The 15,357-nt window shown below is 41.6% G+C and overlaps 1 protein-coding gene across 1 annotated transcript in view; it reads right to left on the bottom strand.

Moving 5' to 3' along the window:
• LOC127662632 (tyrosine-protein kinase receptor-like) overlaps positions 1 to 15,357 on the bottom strand; it is an 80,208-nt gene that overhangs the window by 20,872 nt on the left and 43,979 nt on the right. The window contains exons 11-15 of the mRNA XM_052153912.1: positions 8,831 to 8,926; positions 8,485 to 8,659; positions 2,602 to 2,752; positions 1,215 to 1,346; positions 820 to 976 (exon numbers count right to left, since the gene is read on the bottom strand). Coding sequence (XP_052009872.1) covers positions 820 to 976; positions 1,215 to 1,346; positions 2,602 to 2,752; positions 8,485 to 8,659; positions 8,831 to 8,926 — 711 coding nt within the window. The remainder of the gene's footprint in view (positions 1 to 819; positions 977 to 1,214; positions 1,347 to 2,601; positions 2,753 to 8,484; positions 8,660 to 8,830; positions 8,927 to 15,357) is intronic.

The raw sequence follows: 15,357 nt of genomic DNA on the forward strand, positions 1-15,357 counted from the left end.
CTTAATATTTCCTGTAATACTACTTAAAATAATAGATAAAAACATTATATACTTTATTCAATCACGGTGATTTGGTCACGGTGAATGTCGGGAATTGTAGGGAAGGGTTTCATCCAGAGGCAGAGTCTGTTGATCACACTCATTCCCACGTGAAACCATGGTTTTTGTAGTAAAAACCAAGGTTATTTTTTCTAAAATAAGGCTAAGATTAGGTTTAGGGGTAGAGGTTAATGCAGTGTGTCTGTTGGTCTCTAAATAAACACAATAAACACTGCAGTGATGCCCAGACCTTATGTTAGTATTTAAAATGGGTGCAAAAAGAATATGAAACTATTTGCACCAGGGTATTATTAGTATCTACCATTATTTGCACCAGGGTTGGGGTGAAAATAATATATGCCACTATTTGCACTGGGTGTAAATAGCATATACCATTATTTGCACCAGGGTACAAATAGCTTCTGCCTAATTAAATACAGCAAGTGACATATTTTGATCCAGCTGAGCATAAGTTTGACTGTTAGGGCTATGCTTTTTTCTTTTCTCACTTATAATATTTATAATGTTTCAGAGACATCAGTAATACATGATACTATAATTTAAGTCAAAACTACACTTTAAGGTTTGAATGGCCAGTTGAAAGGCCACTTTGCTTGACCAGAATGGTTTACAGCTGGGTTATGTCTTGTAACTTTTTTCACCAGTGTTTTGGTGTCATTTGGTCAAAAAAAAAAAAAAAGAAATAATTAGCTTCTTTTTCATTGGTAGAATGAGATCATTTCTAAACTCATATTGAAATGAGGTGTGCTTAAAAGAGACCTGCTGCTCCCGATTTGCCATTGACACCAGAAGCTGCAGTGTCATTCTCATACTGTTCTAGGAAAATCTGGTCCAGGCTGATTTCAGGGTCCTCCATATAGGCCTTCCCTCCCCCACCGGCTGCAATCAGCAAAGGAACTGGTTCCCCATTCTCCATCTGCCCCCAAACATACCCCAAAAAACAGTCACTTTTTACAATTCAATTCAAGCACTCTCTTCCATCTGTGTTCCAACTTTAAATTATTTCAGGATGTCTCAAAAATGCTTGTCTAGACAGACACTATCAGACGTGTGCTTTCCACATGTCTCTCCTTAAGGGAGCTCACAAGACTGTGATTAACATGCTTAAAGTTGAGTTTGAGATAAGACAACAGAGGAAAAAATAAATATCTTACCCGATAAATGTATGTGGCTCCCCCACCACCACCTCCACCCCCTGCCCACTCCAAAGCTGAACCATCAATGTCAAAACCATCTTCAATCACAGAAGACTCGCCAAGACAGATGTTATGGGTCAGGGGGTTACGCTGTAAACACACAGATAGAGAGAGAGTAATATATTGGTTGGGCAAAATTCTGAACTTAAGAATTGTCTCCTTTTCAGTTTATGAGTCTGAATTTAAACGAAATTGGCTATGCCGCTTAGGATGTTGAATTGGAATTTGAAAGAACCCTTTTCACATTTCCTGTCTGGGAATGCGGAAGTCAACTATAGCGGGGTAAACTTCTATAGTGGTGAATGGGACACCACAGCAAATATTATTTTTGCATTCCCATTTGCTCTAAAAGCAAAACAAAAAAATTCAATAGTACGTTTCCATGACTTTTAAAAAGAGGGAAAAACAGAGATGGAATATGACAGTCAGAACAGAGAAAGATGCCAAATTTATTGTTACTCCCTTGGCAGCTGTATTTGAAACCCCATTGCAGAATTTTTATTTTATAACTTAATATTTATGAATTCTAATTTTGTTTTATAGTATTAGTTCAATTTTATAAATTCACATAGTATTTATAATTTAATGGCAGGTCAATATAACACAAAGAATAATGTTGTGAAATTTACATTAAATAACAGCTAAATTAAGGCGGAAAAGTGTCATCAAAGTATTTGAAAAAGGTCGATTTGAATGACAGGTATTTAAATTTACAGAAAGCAAATTCAAAGTAATTACACACTCACACAAGGAGAGTTTTATTACATCAACACAGCAACACAATGGTCAAGAACAGATAACTTCATAGGTGGTCTGTTTAAAGCTTTCCATCTTGTAAAATTGCTTTGTGTTGTTTGGCTTCATTTTGAAGACTTTGGGGTAAATTAAAGCATTATGGGAATGTTCTCTTCTCCCGCCATGGTCCAAATAAATTACATTAATTTAATACTGTAAATGTAACAATATATTCTATATAAATTCAATACAAATTTCTATAGGAAATGAAAAATGTATAATTAATGTGATCTAATATTCCTGGAAATACCCCATATATGTGTATGATAAGGTGTTAATGTTAATGTTAATATGTGCTAATAGCATGTTAAAGGGGAATTCATAAAGGAATAAATGTTATGTATTATTAAAAACGTACAGCTGTTCAATTAATTTCTTTGAGTGGTTCCATTTGAATTTGACTTCCCTAAATTCAAATTCAAACTAATATTCTGCATTCTGTTTATTACCTCAATTCAAATTTTAAAAAATTCACAAATTTAAAAGCATTCTCAATTCAATTCTGAATGGCTATGCCTGACTTCCCATTTTAAAGAAATTCATCACTCACCCCTGGACAGGCGTCTTCTCCTTGGTGACCAATTAGGATGTAGATTATATCCCCTTTCTCCAGTGGGAAGATAGCTGTGATTATGACACCATGCGAACGCCTGTTATGGTTCTTTGCTCCTTTGCCTCCTGCGGCTCCATAGGCAGAAATCCTGGAAAATTAGTATTGTCAGTGTTCCCCAGGAATGTAATTAACAAACAGAGGATGCTCCCGCCATCTCCAGATACTATTAGCAGTAAAAAGAGCATAAAATAAATGTAGCTTAAATATTCACATTAAACACTAAATAAAGAATATAAATTAAGCCTCACAGTGGTCTAATTTGAAAGGGAATTCTCCATTTTATCATACCATTCATCATAACCACAAAGCATTTTAAGTATTTAAACATTAATTGACCCATAAGTGTAATCCTAAATCATCAACATTAGGCTTGATATTATAATACGCAATCACTTTAATATTCTGAATATACCGTTTCCTTGAGTAAATCCTAATTAAGATGAGTCAATGCTGAAGGATGTAATTTTCCATCAGCAATGCCAAATGAAATTGCAAAATGATCAAGTCCTGCTCCAAACTCTTGCCATTGGTTGTTAATATGTCTGGCTGGCAGTGTTTTATAGCACCACAGTGTCACCGTGTTTACACTTCTCATGGAAATCAACCTATAAATGGCTTCCTTATAGCTTTCTCTGAATATTAAACTGGGATAGGAGAAAGAATTTTAGCAAAAAAATTACACATTTCAGCTTTTATACAAAGATGCTGCTGTAAAAGGAAAGGCTTTAATTCCCTCACATCAGTTAAGGAAGATAAAACTTCCTATCTCCAGGGAAATGAAACTGTTATGAAAACCAGCCAGTGCTCAGGGCACAAAAACAAAAAGACAATATCAAATAATTCAGTTAAAGAATGAGGAATAGCCTGGGCTGGATCTCTGTTTTTCATGCCCACTAAAGTGCATTTTCCATTGCATGGTACAATTCGAATCAACTCGACTCTGCTCACTTTTTTAGGGTTTTCCACTGTGGATAGTACCTGGTACTGATACTTTTTTTAATACCAGCTCAGTCCAAGCAAGCCGATCCGATACTAAATGTGACGTCAAAATCCTGCAGATCACTGATTGGTCAGGGAGAATCGTCACTACCAGCGTCACTGGATTTCCAACACACGACATCAACCGCTAGTTTTAAAGTTAGCAACAGCGATAACAGTATCATTTGTTCACGTGACTTTCGAATTGTGAAAAAAAGAAATGGCTGTGTGCAAAACCACGCCTTGGTCAATAAACGAGGTGCAGACGGTCCACTCGTTAGTGATGAACGAAACGAAAAAGTCTCTCAGGAAGTGTCTCAGCTGTTACCCGCACACGGCTACCAACAGACCTATCAACAGTGTAGGGAAAAGTAAAAAAAACCAACAAAAAAAACCTTAAAAGTAACTACAGAACCATCAAGGATGGTTCGACCAAATGGACGCTATCAAAACCGGCGAGCAATGGGAGGGAGAGCGCCCTGGACTCAGCCACGATGGAGGATGGTACATTTTGTTATGTTAACTCTATACTCTGCTTGAATGCTTCACTTTATTTAGTTGACCAGTTACTGGAAGCTTGCTTCTAAAAACACCAGGCCAATTTAGCTGTTACAATTGTGTAAAATCACAATGCAACAGCTGCTTTATGCAGCTAAATTAGCTAGTAGCTAACAGCTAGGGGTTGTGTTATTGTTTTGGTCAGTTTGGGTCGTGTTTAAGATGGTGTCATGGCAGTAGAGGCAGCGAAACTATGAAGATCAACCTATAATCCCATCCACATTGAGGTGGCACTAAACTGCCAAGCTCAGAAAAGTAAAGCGAGTAGAGTTGAAGTGAGTCGAACCGTAATGTGCAGTGGAAAAGTGCCATATGTCATGCTAAATGGAATGGTAAGACAATATACCGTAGTTACATGAACACAGGGTTGGGAGGCTACTTTTGAAATGTATTCCACTACAGATTAAAGAAGACATGCTGTAAACTGTGATTTACTCATGGTCAGTAACATATTCTAAATACTTTGGATTACTTCTTCAGCATTGGTAGATTATTTCACTCGTTTTGACTAACTCTGTCAGTACAGTAAGACAAAATACACATGTTAAAAATACATCCTCTGAAAATCTAAATATCTTATGCAGCATTGTTTCTAAAACAATAAAATGCATCTTGTTTTAAGGATTTTTAGATATTTTTACAGGAAAACAATACAAAAATTATTATTAAGAATATGATTTTTTCCCTAATATCAATGGTCTGACTAGAAAAAATTCATTATGATCCAATGTGAAAATTTTTTTTGGGATCGTGCTGGTAACATGTGCATGTAAAATGGCTAGAAATAGTACTGTAGCTTAGCGTAAAGCTGACAATTTACACAAGGTATATTTCTATTTCTTCTGCTTCAAACTTACTTCTCTGTCTGCTCGTATGAATGTTACACATCATGAGAAAGTGTTTCACTGCTGTTCAAATGCACTTTTGATCGCATCATTTGTATGTATAAATGTTTTCCATCTGAAAGGACTAAATATTAAATGAAACAAATGACAATAAAATGTAAAGTAATCTCTTCAGTAATCAAAATACTTTTTGAATGTAACTTTATTCTAAATACAAATGATTTAAATTGTAACTGTAGTGGAATACGGTTACTTATACTTTGTATTTTACATATGTATTCCCGCCACATGTATTTCGTTACTCCCCACACCTGCACGTACAGTATGTTCATCTAGATTATCTTCCACATGTTCGCCTATTTTTTTCTCTCCCGCATGTCTCTCTTTCGAAAACAGTTTTGAAGTTGTTTTTAATGAGCTCCCATGACTTAACTCTGTAATCAATATAAATCAGTTCAAAGGCTCCACCACACAGGGGCCAGATTTAGCGTAGTACAGGAAGATATTTATCTATGCCTACAGCCAGTGAGTCATACCTCTTGCTGTTTTTCTACAAGAAAAAGACAGAAAGACTGTCAAGTGGACAGCATTGTCCACATACAGGTGAAAATGGCATCTAAATTGTTTTGTAATCTGATCATTCAAACTTCATTCAGAGGTAGTCAGATGGGTCCTGGACAATGTCAAAGGGCCACTTACTCACCTGTCAATCATCCATTGAGCTATAAGAAGGGTTTAAACTTTGCCGGTCAAATTCTGTCTCCTAGATATAAACGTAGTTTGGTGCAAAAAGTGCAAATCAATCCCAGGACAACAGCAAAGGACCTTGTGAAGATGTTGGAGGAAACAGGTAGACAAGTATCTATATACACATTTAAACAAGTCCTATACTGACTAAAGGCTGCTCCGCAAGGAAGAAGCCACTGCTCCAAAACCACCATAAAAATCCAGACTACAGTTTGCAAGTGCACATGGGGTCAAAGATCATACTTTTTGGAGAAATGTCTTCTGGTCTATCACCATCCCAACCGTGAAGCATAGGGGTGGCAGCATCATGTTGTTGGGGTGCTTTGCAGCAGGAGGGACTGTTGCACTTCACAAAATAGATGGCATCATGAGGAAGGAAAATGATGTGGATATATTGAAGCAACATCTCAAGATATCAGCCAGGAAGTTAAAGCTTGGTCGCAAATGGGTCTTCCAAATGGACAATGACCCCAAGCATACCTCCAAAGTTGTGGCAAAATGGCTTAAGCACAATAAAGTCAAGGTATTGGAGTGGTCATCACAAAGCCCTGACCTCAATCCAATATAAAAAGTTTGGGCAGAACTGAAAAAGTCTTTGCGAGCAAGGAGGCCTAAAAACCTGACTCAGTTACACCAGTTCTGTCTGGAGGAATGAGCCAAAATTCCAGCAATTTATTGTGAGAAGCTTGTGGAAGGCTACTAAAAATATTTTGACCAAACAAACAAACAATTTAATGGCAATGCAACCAAATTCTAACAAAGTGTATGTAAACTTCTGACCCACTGGGAATGTGATGAAAGAAATAAAAGCTGAAATAAATCACTCTCTCTACTATTATTCTGAAATTTCACATTCTTAATGTAGCGGGTAGGGTGGTTGAGACGGGAAGTGTGCCTTTAAGACTTGTTCACTGGCACTGATTAATTTGATCAGGTGGCATAAGTGGCGTGTCCCTTTAAATATGTCGTGAGACATGGACAGAAAAACATTAGTGCGGTGTGAGTTGAAGAGTGAGCTTCTTGGTGTATCAGCTGGGCAAACGGGAGAACGTGAGTCTTTTTTTGAAAGGTTATGCCTATTTTTAACACTAAACTCATGAAGCGCCTAACATGGCCCATTGTTTGTTTGTTTGTAGCGCGGTCCTTGTGTCTGCGTGTATGGTGGCCAGTAAATGGTACACACAGTTACAAGTCCATAGAAACGCGCTTGCATAATAGCGAGTAGTGATTTTTATGCGGGTTTGCAGTAACGTAAGTTTACTAACCTCTTTTTTTTCTCTTTTAAATTTAATGTGTAATGTAGAGCGTTGATTGTTTCTTTTTTTCTGATATTGCATAATATATATATATTATGAATAGAAGCAACACTGGTGAGAGTGTGCACCGTTATTAGTCACTCATACTGATTAACTTTATTGCTACGGGGCATATAGCTCTAATTCATCTAGGCTGGTGTCTAAAGAAAAAAACGTGAGTTCATCTAATTCCTTTTTTTGTCATAATCTTTTAATCAGAGATTTAAGATTGTTTTAAATTGTTAAGATGCTATTAAATGTCGCATCAAATTCATGAAAAATGTATGCTCGTGATTACAGGAGGATTGCCTTCATCTGTCTAACTAGCCACTGTTTATCCTGGGTTCAACTATTCTGGTTTATTTTTTTGTGTGTGTCGTGGATTTCGACCGCCACCATTCTGTGATGACCTGGACCTAGGTGGGACTAGGGCGGAGTCCTGCTAGTGGTAGCTTGTTCTTAAATGTTTGGTTTCTTTTTGTGTCTGTTTGGCAATTTTCATATTCCAATATTCGGCCTATGGGCCTTGTGCAATATCTCCTTTAGGTATAGTGCTTATTTTGCAAAGTTCATTAGTGTGATGTGTGAAATGCAAGGTTAGTGTGTGTGTGTATGCACGGCCGATTTGGTTTGAAGTGTTTCTTGGAGTGTTTGTATGTGAACAATATCTATGTACTCACTGTATTCTATTTATTATAAGATTTTTTATCCAGTAACTCATTTAATATGAGACTTCTATTCACTGTGATGTATTTATTGTAGAATTGTTCACTGCTACCTACGTGGAACATTTGCCTGTTCTGATTGCCAATCAGTGTATTATTGTGTTTAGTGGTTAATAAAATTTATATTTGAGTACATCAGTCCCATTGCTGTTCCTTCATCGGACATAACCTGCCTAAAATAGTTTAAAGAGGAGCGCTGTGTGGGTTTTCTGGCTTTGATAGTTAACTTGTATGATAGAGCGCCCCCTAGGGGTCACATTAAAATAAAGTAGTGATCCTAACTGACTTAAGACAGGGAATGTTTTCTATAATTAAATGTCAGGAATTGTGAAAAACTGAGTTTAAATGTATTTGGCTAAGGTGTATGTAAACTTTTGACTTCAAATGTATAACTGGCCACCAGCATATGTTATTTTTTTGATGCTGACACCAGTACTGGATGAGCTCCACCAGGCTTCTGCAATAAAAAAGCTTAACCAGCAATAATTATTTGGCCAAGCAGCATCACCAGAAAGACCATGCTGGTTGAGCAGCTTCATATGCTAAGTTTGATAGAGACTAGCATAGCTATGCAGGTCCAACATCTAGACCAGCACAAAGCCATAACTAACAAGTTGGTTCATGCTGGTCTAAGTTGCTCCTTTGGAAACAATAATACTCTTCTGAACTTACTTGTACATGCTGGTAGCTGGGGCCCTCCACATCTGAACCCCCTTGTGAGGGCCCTCCTTCTCAATCACCACGCTGACGTTGGTGTTGCGGTAAGCACTGTCACACTGGGCTTGAGTAGGGCCTTGAGGTCCACTGGCTCCACAAGAAGTAAACCACCATGTCATTATGGACACCTCTGAAAATAATAGACATTGGTTTCTGTCCACACCATATACCTCAAAACCAATGAGTGAAATGACTGATGGTTCTACAGATGGATCTTCTAAATCGTCTGTCTTTAAAATATCCAGGAGAGAAACTTCATTATGGAAGAATTTTATCAGACCATGATAGTAAAACAATGTACCTGATGGTGAGGGTTCTGGTAGAGGGCTGAAGAAATCCAAATCACCAATAAAGTCCAAATCATGAGGTCTTTGTTCATGAAGCAGTTCATTTAAATCTGATTAACCAGATGTGGAAATAAAAAGAAGACAAAGGAGAGTAACATAATGAAAGTTTAATGTAATGGGATCGAACAACAGCATTTTTATTTTATTGTTGGCCATTTAGTAATTTTATTGGTGGGAACAATGGGGATAAAAGGGAATCAGGAAATGTCACAAGTCAGATTCCTCCTCCTGTCACCCAGATGAGCACCATAGCTCAATGTATCCATATGTGTAATAACTACTAGGCCACAGTTCCGACACAGTGTTCGCTGTACTTTTCAGCATATCGCACCACTGTTCACAAAACATACGCATAACGCGCCGGCTCATTTTTGCTTATCGCAGCCCATTCGGCAAGTTTCACGGCCGACCCACCGGCCCACTTGGTTCTCCCGATGGACATTCCGCCCCTGATCGGCCCCGGCCCCCAGTTTATCGTATTTGTTTTTTGTAATATTGCATTGTTCACAAAAATCATTAATCTGCTTCGTGTGGTGTCTCGCGAATTTGAATTGAGGACACTAGAAATGTCCTCATAAACCACATTTATAGCATAATACCCTTATAATTAGATTACAGTTTGTAACCTAAAATGTTTTTCTGGTAAACCTCCCAAACCCGCCACACACACACACACACACACACACACACACACACACACACAACGGTTTGATTGTATGGCTCAGGGACGTGATCTAATCATAAGAGCTAACTTTGCAATGTTACAGCCACCATGCATTTTTCAGAGAAACGGTAAATCTGTAAATATTAAGATAAAGCATTTAGGTTGAATGAAGTGGCACTAACTCGTGTGTATTCTGCAGAAGCAGTAGGATGTGTCCAAAGGGTTTAATAATGTTGCTGGAATTTCCCCCTTTGGCTTGAAATCTGTCAACATTCAAGACAGATGGGTTTTCCCGTTTTCATCAGGCAAAACTCAAAATATTTCCAAATCTCGCAATGTGAATTATGTTGTGTAAAAAGCATCTCTCTCTCCAAAGTTTTACTTAAATACATATTATGTATTAGGAGACACGACTGCCAAATTAACTTGCTGGGATTCAGGCGTGTGTGTTTGAAGCATGGGAAAACCACTCATTGAAAAATGAGGTCTGATTCAAATGAAGATTTTTATCAAAAATTATATTTACTACCGTACATACAACATAACTTACGGTACTACCATATTGATGCTATTATCGTTTAAAAATACTGTAGCACCGGCAGCATTTTGAAGCTTTAGTATTGCTATACTACCGTAGCACTGGTCTACCATGCAACCCTAGTATTTAGTTATTATACGAATGTAGTGTGTGGGTGACGTAGATGTCACCCATTGGTGATGCCAAATTAGGAAGTGCGTATTTAAATGAGCTGCGTTTGTTTTGTGATGTGATCGGTTGTAACACCCGCCCTATTCTGTGTCGTCATTTTGCCTCGACGTGCTGCAGGGAAAAGACTGGGAGGTAGCATGCAAATCGGTTGGACCACTTAATACAGGAGTGGATTGGTTGGGGTTGGCTGGTTGTTTATTCAGCGTTCTGTGGCGTTGGTCGTTTAGTGGCATCTGTGCACCAGCTGCAGTTCACCTATGTAAATAAAATCATCACCCTTGGTTGGGCATGATGTGCTGCAATATTTGGCAGTAGCGCAGCGGCCCGGTCAGCGCTGTTGTCTCGCTCAGATTTTATGATATTGTCCTCTTTTCCTTTTGTTTTGTTTTCCGTTAACCTGGTTTGTGTTTTTCTGTCTAAGAACGCAATATTGAATTGGTGTGGAGTTTCTTTTTTTGTATGTTTCACTGCTTCTTAGTTTTGTTGTTATTATGTGTCCGCGATTTAAGTTGATTTATTGAATATTTTGTTTTTTTGTTTTTGTGTGTTAGTGATTTAAAAGGAGTCATTCTCCTGTGTTTGTAGATTCATTATTGTGCTTATTATTTTCTGGTATTTACATGTGCCAGTGGTGTGACATTGTTTATTGTGTTGTACTCATTTTCTTTCTTGTTGAATATTCCCATGCAGGAGCTGAGGGCCACTTACGCGGGTGTCCTGGGGCTGTGGTAGTGGGGTCTCCCGTTCACTGAGAGTGCTCTATTTCACTTGTGTGGTGTGGTGGCGCGTGAGTATTGAGTGAGTTGTTCTTTTGCTTTTCTTGTAGGCCACTTCCAGCCGGAGGTGCCCAAAGTAGATGTCCTCCAGCCCTGTATGGTCATGTTGATGAATGTGTTTGAATTAATGAGTCCTTTTTGATTTATTTTTCCTTTGGTACTTTATTGTTGCTGTAATTTACATTTCAACCCTTGGATTATTTCTTTGTAAATTCCTGTGTGTATGTTTGGAATTGAGTATTTTGTCTAATGCTCCGTTGAGGGGTGGTTTTACAGTGCGTCTGAGGTTTGTTGGAATAAAATCTAAATTTTTTTAGAACCCATGACTCTGCCTGGTTACTTGCTGATAACGAACCTGTGTGCTCTGAGTAGATAAAAGCCGGTGGCTTGTAATTCTTAGGGTGCAAGTCCCTAGGTGGCGTAGTTGACAACTAAAAAATTATATTAAGAATTATTTCCGTAGATTAGGCTGACTTCCATCTTGCCGGTAACCGTTCGGTCACAATTTGGCGTAGTCGGCAGGATTTGGCAGTCTTGGCAGAGACGTGGGTTCTAGTGTTCAGTGTTAAAACAGTTTTTTTTTCTTTGTTAGTGTTTTCTTGTTTTTCGAGTTATTTTTTTGATAGAGGCTGAGGCAGCAGCTGTCTGCGGGCCAGAGAGTGGATATTCGTCTCTTCTCCCTGATATTGGGTTGGGGCTCTCCTTTTCTTTTCGGGTAAGTGATGGAGGAAGAGTTACAAGAACTCAGGGGGCTTATTGCCCAGCTTAAAGCAGATAATGAGAAACTGCGTCAGGATCGAATGGTGGCTGATGGGCGGGGTGCCGCTAGTGCAGGGGATCTTGCGGCCCCCACCATTCCTCCTGAGCCGGGCTGGTGGCAGTGCCCGGTGACTGATCGTCTTGTTTTGGTACCTAGGGATAGGAGATGTCCGAAATTTAGTGGTAAGTCCGGCCTAGGTATTGATGAGTGGGTGGAGGAGGCTCAAGCCTGTATACGTGCTCGATACCTTACCCCAGCTGATCAGGCGTTCTTTTTGGTCGATCATCTAGAGGGGGAAGCAAGGGAGGAGATTCGGTATCGCTCAGAGCAAGAACGTGGTGATCCCGATAAGATTATTGGCGTGCTACGTGAATTATATGGGTGCTCGACGTCATACATAGCCTTACAGGAGGCTTTCTTTTCCAGGAGGCAGCAGGAAGGAGAAACTTTACTGGCCATTTTGCCAGGGAGTGTGATGGGGCGTGGGTTTCCCATCGCACTCCACCTTCCATTGCTTTAGGTTCATCGGTAGATCGGAATAGCCAGCCTCCTCCTTCTGGTCCGTCGGGAAACTAATTCCCCCCGAGCCGCGGAGTCAAGGCTCGGGTAGGGAATTTATTGGCTCAGTATTGGGTGGTCCTGTGTTAAGATCTCACCTAATGGCATCATGTCCATATCTCGTTGTTTCAATGGGAGATGTTTCAGTGTCGTGTCTAATAGACACGGGGTCTATGGTATCTACCATCACAGAAAGTTGTTTCCTGCAGCACTTTGAGCCATGGGGTCGGGAGAAGTTGCAGTCTTGTCAGTGGCTGCAGCTTCGAGCAGCCAATGGCCTTCCGATTCCTTATATTGGGTATATTGAGTTGGATATTGTACTATGCGAGCGATTGGTCCCAGGGTGCGGGGTTCTTGTTGTGCGAGATCCTCCGGATGGGTTACGTGACCAAGCACCGGGTGTTTTGGGGATGAATGTCCTAAGCCGGTGTTATCAGGGGCTCTTCGGACAGCATGGCCCTGCCCTCTTTGATTTGCCCGAGGTGTCTGAAGCACCTTGTTTCTTGTTACAAGCATTGCAGGAGTGCCAGGCGCCGCTGCCGCCTGCTTGGGAAAGATCATGGAGGAAGGGCAAGATTGCGGGGCCGCCAGTCCTGTCGTATACCAGGGGGTACTATGAAGTTTGTTCCAGCCACCTGTTCAGGCCAGTTTGCTGACCAAGTAGTATTTTTCGAGCCTCCTGAGTCGGGTCTTCCTGCTGGGCTGTTGGCCCCTTCATCCTTAGTACAGGTGGTGAGAGGGACAGTGTATGTACCAATGGTGAATGTAGGTGTTATTGATGTAATGCTTTATCCCCACTCTGTTATAGGTACCTTGATTGGTGTTCACGTTGTGAGCTGGCCGGCGGGGATTACAGAGGTTCCATCGATGGTGGCTACTGTTAACTCGCAAGGTGTTGAGAATGGCTTTGGGATATGGGAGCAGATAGAGGCAGTGGATTTATCCAGCTTGCCCGTTGTGGAGCAAGGGCAAGTAAGGGCATTGCTCCACCGTTTTAGTTCTCTGTTTTCTAGTCATGATGGGGATCTAGGTTGCACTGATCTGATCTCGCATGAGATACCTCTCGAGGATGACACCCCGGTTCGTCAACGTCATCGCCGGGTTCCCCCAACGGAGTACGAGGTGGTCAAGTCCCATATCAATCAGCTGCTGGAGGCTCGGGTTATAAGGGAAAGCTGTAGTCCTTATGCATCACCTATTGTACTGGTAAAAAAAAAGGACGGTAGTCTCCGCATGTGCGTGGACTACCGTCAGTTGAATGCAAAGACCAGGAAGGACGCTTTCCCTTTGCCCCGTATTGAGGAGACCCTGGATTCTCTGGCAGGGGCCTGTTGGTTCTCCACGCTGGACTTGGCCAGTGGGTACAACCAGGTCCCTGTCATGGAATGGGATCGTCCAAAGACTGCCTTTTGTACTCCGTTTGGGTTGTTCGAGTGGAACCGTATGCCTTTCGGCCTCTGTAACGCCCCAAGCACTTTCCAGCGGTTAATGGAGAGGTTGTTTGGGGATCAGCAGTATCAATCGTTGCTTCTGTATCTGGATGACGTGGTGGTGTTTTCCTCCTCTGTTGCCCAGCAGGTGGAGCGTTTGGAAGTGGTGCTGAGTCGCTTGGAACGCGAGGGACTGAAGGTCAAATTGTCAAAGTGTGCGTTCTTCCAGCGAGAGGTGAAGTATCTGGGTCATGTAATATCAGCCGCGGGGGTTTCTACTGACCCCGGTAAAATTGAGGCTGTGGTAAAGTGGCAGAGACCAGGAACTGTGACCGAGCTGCGTTCATTTTTAGGTTTTGCCAGTTACTATCGCCGGTTTGTGGAGGGTTTTGCCAAGTTGGCAGCCCCTCTACATAGGTTGGTGGCGGAGTGTACTAAGGTAGGGCCTGGGAAGCGAGCCAAGCAAGGGTTGGGCGAGGCGTGGACAGAGCAGAGTCAGGCGAGTTTTGAGGGGTTAAAACTTAAGCTCACTACAACCCCAGTGCTGGCTTATGCAGATTTTTCTCTCCCCTTTATCCTTGAAGTGGACGCTAGCCATGCGGGGTTGGGGGCGGTTTTATCTCAGGAACAGGAAGGGAGGGTACGACCAGTGGCTTATGCCAGCCGTAGCCTTAGGCCCACTGAGCGTAATATGAGCAATTATAGCTCTATGAAGTTAGAGTTTCTGGCGCTCAAGTGGGCCATGGCTGAAACATTTCGAGAATACCTGCTCGGCAATCGATGCACTGTGTTTACTGACAACAACCCCCTCAGCCACCTTACTTCTGCTAAGTTGGGGGCCACGGAACAGCGGTGGGCCGCCCAGTTGGCCTCGTTTGACTTTGAGGTTAGGTATCGTTCCGGTCGCAGTAACCAAAACGCCGATGCACTTTCTAGGCAAAACCCGACGTGGAGTGTGGAGGGGGAACAGCTGACAGTGGGGAGTTGTATCCCGGCACTAGTAAGAACTGCCACAAAGGTAGAGCCAATTGCACCTGCTTGCCTGGCCGCTATTACGGTTTTGCCGGGTTATGTGGCTACCGATTTGCGTGTGTTGCAAGAAGAGGACCCAGATCTTCAAGTGGTGTTTAGGTGCTGGGGCCAAGAGGCACCATTGGCTGGAGAAGAGCGGCAACAGCTCTCTAGATCAAGTAGGATCCTGTTAGCGTCAGAAAGATCGGCTAGTGAAGCGGGATGGGGTACTGTACCGTAGGGTGTTCCGCCCTGATGGGGGTGAGGAAAATTTACAGTTGGTTTTACCAGCCGCCTTGAGGACTGAGGTCCTCACACAGCTCCATCAGCAACATGGGCATCAGGGCGTTGAGCGGACAACGGAACTGGTACGCCAAAGGTGCTACTGGCCGGGTATGTCATCAGCGGTGGTGGAATGGTGTCGGCAATGTGAGCGCTGTCAGGTGGCTAAAGACACTCAGCCATTAGTGCGGGGGTTTATGGGTCATGTGTTGGCTGCTAGACCTAATGAAATGGTGGCCATTGATTTTACGGTGTTGGAGCCAGCTCGTTCAGGACATGAAAATGTCCTGG

Source organism: Xyrauchen texanus, chromosome 22, assembly GCF_025860055.1.
Source record: "Xyrauchen texanus isolate HMW12.3.18 chromosome 22, RBS_HiC_50CHRs, whole genome shotgun sequence".
NCBI classification, from domain to species: domain Eukaryota; kingdom Metazoa; phylum Chordata; class Actinopteri; order Cypriniformes; family Catostomidae; genus Xyrauchen; species Xyrauchen texanus.